At 44.9% G+C, this 6,000-nt stretch overlaps 1 protein-coding gene across 1 annotated transcript in view; it reads left to right on the top strand.

Annotated features, from left to right (window-relative positions):
• Window positions 1–6,000, top strand: part of LOC103603077 (voltage-dependent L-type calcium channel subunit alpha-1D) — a 165,326-nt gene that overhangs the window by 7,548 nt on the left and 151,778 nt on the right. The window contains exons 2-3 of the mRNA XM_008587553.1: window positions 816–958; window positions 5,428–5,580. Coding sequence (XP_008585775.1) covers window positions 5,463–5,580 — 118 coding nt within the window. The 5' untranslated portion in view covers window positions 816–958; window positions 5,428–5,462. The remainder of the gene's footprint in view (window positions 1–815; window positions 959–5,427; window positions 5,581–6,000) is intronic.

The following is a 6,000-nucleotide window of genomic DNA, read 5'->3' as shown; positions in this document are numbered from 1 at the left end:
AAAAAAAAAAAAAAAATATATATATATATATATATATATATATATATATATTTTGAGCACCTCCTGTGTTTCAGGAACTGTTGTAGGCATTAGGCTAGACCAGACTAAATGAACAAATGAACAAAACAGATTAAAACTCTGTTATTCATGGGGTATAATTGCAATTTGTGGTAATGGGCATGCTGCCAGTATGGATCCACCCATCATATCTTGGGCATGAGTGGTGACAATCAGATTTGTATCTCATGAATACTCATAACCAATAAAAAAAAATCTCTGTCATTATGGAACTTACGTCTAGTGGGGCCACCATATCTGGATTCACATGTAGTTCTGCCCCTGGGACAGTTTACTTATTCCCATCAGTTTGTTTCCTCACATATAAAATGGTGTTAATAATGCCTGCTTCATAACATTTTGTGAGGATTAATGAGATCATGTCTGTGTAGTACTTAGCACATAGCAAGTGCTCATACATGGTGGCCACCAAGATGACTGATGTCATCATTTCTGTTTGGGGCAATTCTACTGGTCATCGTTGGATCTCCAGTGAGTCCCCTCTTTTGTGGGAGGTGACTTGCTCTCAGCTGCTTCATTGGCATGAAGACAGATGAGATTAGTCCCTGTCCCAAATCATTTTGGAGATGGGGTCATGTTCAGATGGCACAGTCCAGTTCTTGCTTTGCCTCACTTTCCTTTTACTTAAGCAGCAGCCGCATGGAATTAGCCCTTGTTCAAAAATAACTACTATTATCATCCTGTTTTGCTTCCCTGGGTGACGGACTCTAACGTTTCTTCCTCTCTCCTTCTTTCAGATTGTTTAGTGTAATTTTGGAACAATTAACCAAAGAAACAGAAGGCGGGAACCACTCTAGCGGCAAATCAGGAGGCTTTGATGTCAAAGCCCTCCGTGCCTTTCGAGTGTTACGACCACTTCGACTAGTATCAGGAGTGCCCAGTAAGCGCTTTTTGTTTCCTAGAGTCAGGCACGTGCTGGTTTTTCCCTCTAGGTGGGTCTCAGAATTATGAAACAGGGCTGTGAGGTGAGTTGCTGTGCTCCCGTTGGGCTCAGCAGACCACCATGGAGGACTTCACAGTTGACAGGACACTTTTGCTTGCACTGTCATTTAGATCCCTGTGACAGTCCTGAGAGGTGATTATTGTCATCTTGATTTTGCAGAAAGAATCTGCTCTTGCAGAGACTAAGCGGTGGCATGAGGCCTTGGGGTTGGGCATACTGACAACCAATCTAGTTTTCCTCCTCTGACAATAAGGGGCCACCACCTCCCTGCTCCCAGGCCTGCCCCTCTGAAAGTGGGGGCTGTGTAGATGAGGCTGTTGGAAGGCTCTCTGCCTTTTTCCAAGGTGGGGAGCAACAGGGGGTGGACTCTTGGAAACTTGGATTAGCTTCCCCCCCTAGTAGGAATTGTGCCTGTCCCCCTCTGGGGGAAGGGATGAATGCTTCCACTTCCTCACCTGTATGCAGGGCATGGTAGCACCTGCCTTGCAGGTTATGAGAACTGAATGAGGTAATGGAGGGAGAGCCCCTAGCATGGTGTCTGGAACATGGAGGAGGCTCTCAGTGAGAAAGAGAGAGAGAGAGAGTTGTCATTCACTGGGCCTTAGTTTGCTTCTGGCTCCAGACCTTCAGGCCAGGTTGAGCCACACCTGAGTGGGAACAGATGCCTTGTCTGTGTCCAGGCAGGAGCTGTAGGCCTCTTATTCTTCCATAAGGATTGTGGGGTTTGCCTTACTGGGCTCTGCTTCCTGAGAGAACTCCCCGTGTTGGGGACTTCAGAGGATGGAAGTCCCGTCACCTCTCCAAGGACTTGTGCTTCTGAGGGGGTTGCCGGCCCACAGCCGGAGTGAGGATATGAGACTGCAGGGTGTGCCTGTTTTTCAGAACTCATAAAGCCATCGGAAGAGTGCAGAGCACTCTTTTTTTTTTTTTTTTTTTTTTTTTGCCTCTCCAGAAGTTTTTCATGAAATTTTATTAAAACTGTTGGTGTGCAGAATGCACCAAAAATCCTCTGGAAAAAACACTGTTTCCAAATTTAACATTTTAAAATGTAGGAAGCGGTGTTTTATGTGTACTCGTTTTTCCAGATGGTTCATTTATTTTCATTGAAAAAGATCAGCACAAGTCAAAACCTCAGAACTGTCTGGAAGCAACTGAGAAAAATAGAAATGGAAATGACTGGCTCTGTTAAGTGTAACATGATCAAATGAGAAGTTCCTTCAGATTTAGTTGTTATCGCTTAATCTAATTTCAAAGTAACCATGGCAGCTTTTGTCCCCCAAAGAGCTAATGGCAGGACTGCCTGCCCATGGTATGTGCTGCGTGCAGATGCATTGGGGCTGTGGCTTCATGCAGGAGGGTCTCTGGCTGGTGAAAACTCAGAACTCACATAGCCTTGTGTTGGCTCTGAGGGCTGATGAGGTTGTGACTAATCCACTAGTGCAGCGCTCCTAGATACCCATGAGAATCGGTTTTAAACTGTATTTCTTCTTTTCCCTCTGAAATAGCAAAACTCAGAACTCACATAGTGTTGGCTCTGAGGGCTGATGAGGTTGTGACTAATCCACTAGTGCAGTGCTCCTAGATACCCATGAGAATCGGTTTTAAACTGTATTTCTTCTTTTCCCTCTGAAATAGCACTGTTTGAAATTTGATCAAGGTCTGCATCTCACTCTCCCTCAGGGCAACAGGGAGAAATGAGAGTGTGAGTCTCGTGTGAGGACTCTTGAAGTCCATATTTTAACTGCCCAGGTGGGGAACATCTGAGTCTCTCATCAGACCCAAATGGGCTTTAGGGGAAGGGATCAGAGGTTCTGGGCCGTGCTGTTTCCAGTGCTAGGTGGCAGCCATGGCCTGGTGACTTCTTCTCCAGTACCTGAAATGGTTAAAAATGCCCAGAAATGTTTGACTGTTGACACTTACTTAGGAATCGTCTAGTCCCTTTTTAAGAGAATTCATACTGTTCTACAGGACATAATTTCGTTTGCACGCATATATGAGAACACATTCATTCAGTGAAGGTAACTATGTTTCAAAGGGTGGTAGTTCAGACATTTGCAGGGTTCTTAACCACTCATGTTCGGTTAGCTCATAAATATTTGTCGGAATCCAAGACCATCAAAGTAGGAAAGAACCTAAAAGATTCTCTGGTCTACCTTCATATTCTTTTAGATGGAGAAACTGAGGCCTGTGAAGAGGTAGTGACTTCTGCGAGTTCTCGGTTAGTGGGTAGCCAAGCAGGTGTTCTGTCCTCTCCTTCCTCTGCCTCCTTGACTGGAGTCCCCTGAGCTCTGCTGCACGTGTTGATCAGGTACAGAGGGCCAAATGTAATGACCTTCACATCAAGATACAATTTGACCAGTCTGAAATACGATACTTACTGTAAACATAAGAATATTCATGACAGTATGGCTCACTGCTGTAGCACTTAGAAGAGCTAACTGCTGGATGGTGATTTGGGGTGGCCCATCCGCATCTCAAAAAACCAACCACAACAAAGCCTGTCCAAGTAGATGAGAGCAGCTGTTTTCTTTCCCCCTCCATGTATTCCTTTAGGAGACAAAAATGTTGAAAATCATCCTATTGATGATTTTCTTTTTTTTTTTTTTTTTCCGAAAGAGACCATTTGAACATTTAAATATCCAAAGGTAGCACCTAGGATTTTAGTTGTGTGAAGGTCTTGGAAAGACAGGGCCTTGTACAGTCTGAAATCCTGTTATCAGTCTTCCCTCTCCAACCTGTCCCCAGCCTCTTGTGTGCTACGTATCATGGTAAACTGTTGTTGTTGCAGATAAGTGTTCTTCTCTTTGTTGGTGTACTCTGATTTCTAGTTTATGTAACTCTAAGCATCTCAGCTTTTTATCTTCTTCCTTTCTTTGGCTATATATCAGGAGAGTGAGAGGATATTAGTAAAAGGGCAGTTTGAAAGAGGAGAGACAACGGGGAAGGGAAAGGAGGAACAACACAGCAGAAGCTGAGGTTACTGGGCAGTGCAGAGACATGGAGTACGAGACGTGGAGTCAGGAGGCCTGTTTGCAGAGTGGGCTCCAGGTCCCTGCGTGTTGTCCTTCCTCAGTCTTCTGCTTCCTTCCACCCAGACCTGTTCCTGAGTGTCGCCCCACCATGACCTCTTTTTCTCTTCTTTGGCAGCCTGACCCACACCATGGCTCCAAGTATTTCTCTGTGGATAGCATCCAGGTTTTCATGTCCCTCATCCCTGAAGCTCATGGTTCAGCTGCAGGACACTCCACCTTAAGGTTATGCCAGTGGTCCAAAGTCACCATCACCCCTGCACTCTTCCTTGTTCCAGAAGAGCCTCCTTTTGAAATGCTTATTTTTGTTCAGGGTGCTGGGGTTTGCTCATGACCCTGGAGCTCCGTAGGCACCTTCCTCTTATTTCAACACAGCTGTTGACTCTGGTCTCATCTTGACCTACCCCAGCACCCTGGAGCTGCCTCTCTGCCCATCTGGCCTGCTACTGTCTTTTAAAGCAGCTGCTTTTTGCCAATGGACTAAAGTGTCTCTATACCCCAAATTCAAAACTTAGAACTACCTGGCTGCAGTCTACTTCTCCTGCCTGCTCCTTTTTCCCATAGGTGACCACCAGTCAAGATTCGCCAGCCCCAGGCCGACGCTGTGCTTACTCACTTGTGGGCGTTCGGTACCTGCTTAGGTTGCCTCTGTCCCATGCCCCCTGTGGAAGTCTGTCCTCCTCAGCTTTCAGCCCTGCCTAGAGGGAGGCTGCCTCAGTTATCTTCTTCACAGAAGCAATGTCTCCCCTCTTTAATTTTAACTGTTTGATATTACTTCTACAGCTACCTACTACTACCTTCTACTTGTGTGCTACCTTAGAGTTATTTGAGCTTAGTTCTTATGTCTCCTTCTAGAATATAATCTCTATGGGAGAAGGCACTTTATGTAGTACATTTGCATATTGCTTCTACCTACTACCTACTACTACCTTCTACTTGTGTGCTACCTTAGAGTTATTTGAGCTTAGTTCTTATGTCTCCTTCTAGAATATAATCTCTATGGGAGAAGGCACTTTATGTAGTACATTTGCATATTGCCAACAGCGCTAAAACTCATGCTTTCCATGTGGTCAGTGTTCAAGGGATTCTGCTGAATGGATGAAGAAATCATAGATGAATGACTAGCTTTGACATTGGGCAGTCCCCCCCTAGGCCTCAGTTTTTCCATCTGACAAGTGAGGGAGTTGGATTAGATGATCTTTAAGGTTCCTTGTTTAGCTCATCTTACATCTAGGCTTAACATTAATTACAAGCTTGGAAATACCTGTTTGGGTTTTATTAGTATGTGTCATAAATAGAGTGGGCATCATTAGGGATTATGTATAAGCATCACTGAAGTGTCTTCCTGGCTCACAAACTTATTTTTCTCTTTCCTAGGTTTACAAGTTGTCCTGAACTCCATTATAAAAGCCATGGTTCCCCTCCTGCACATAGCCCTTTTGGTATTATTTGTAATCATAATCTATGCTATTATAGGATTGGAACTTTTTATTGGAAAAATGCACAAAACTTGTTTCTTTGCTGACTCAGGTGAGTAGTGAAAATGACAGTTAACCTAACATTAAAAATTTTGGTTTCGGGGCCGGCCCGGTGGCGCACTGCTATAGTGCGCCGCTTGGGAAGCGCGGCGGCGCTCCCGCCGAGGGTTCGGATCCCACATACAGACCCGTTCCCGCTCACTGGCTGAGCGAGGCGCGGGAGCAACACCGAGGGTTGCGATCCCGTTGCCGGTCCCGGTCCGGTACGGGGGCGACACTGAGGGTTGCAATCCGTTGCCGGACACGGAAAAAGACAAAAAGGAAAAAAAAAAAAAATTTTGGTTTTCCCAAGAACAACTTTGTATAGTTTTGGGAAAATCTAAAACAAAATGGAAAAAAAAAAAAATGCCAAATATGCCAGCAAGTCTACTGAGCAAGTCATTACTGTGAATTCAGAAGAAATGAGAATTTG

This window comes from Galeopterus variegatus, unplaced genomic scaffold (assembly GCF_000696425.1).
Source record: "Galeopterus variegatus unplaced genomic scaffold, G_variegatus-3.0.2 Scaffold4424, whole genome shotgun sequence".
NCBI classification, from domain to species: Eukaryota; Metazoa; Chordata; class Mammalia; order Dermoptera; family Cynocephalidae; genus Galeopterus; species Galeopterus variegatus.
Note: the sequence above shows the minus strand (reverse complement) of the source record. Positions and strands in the feature narration are given on the sequence as shown.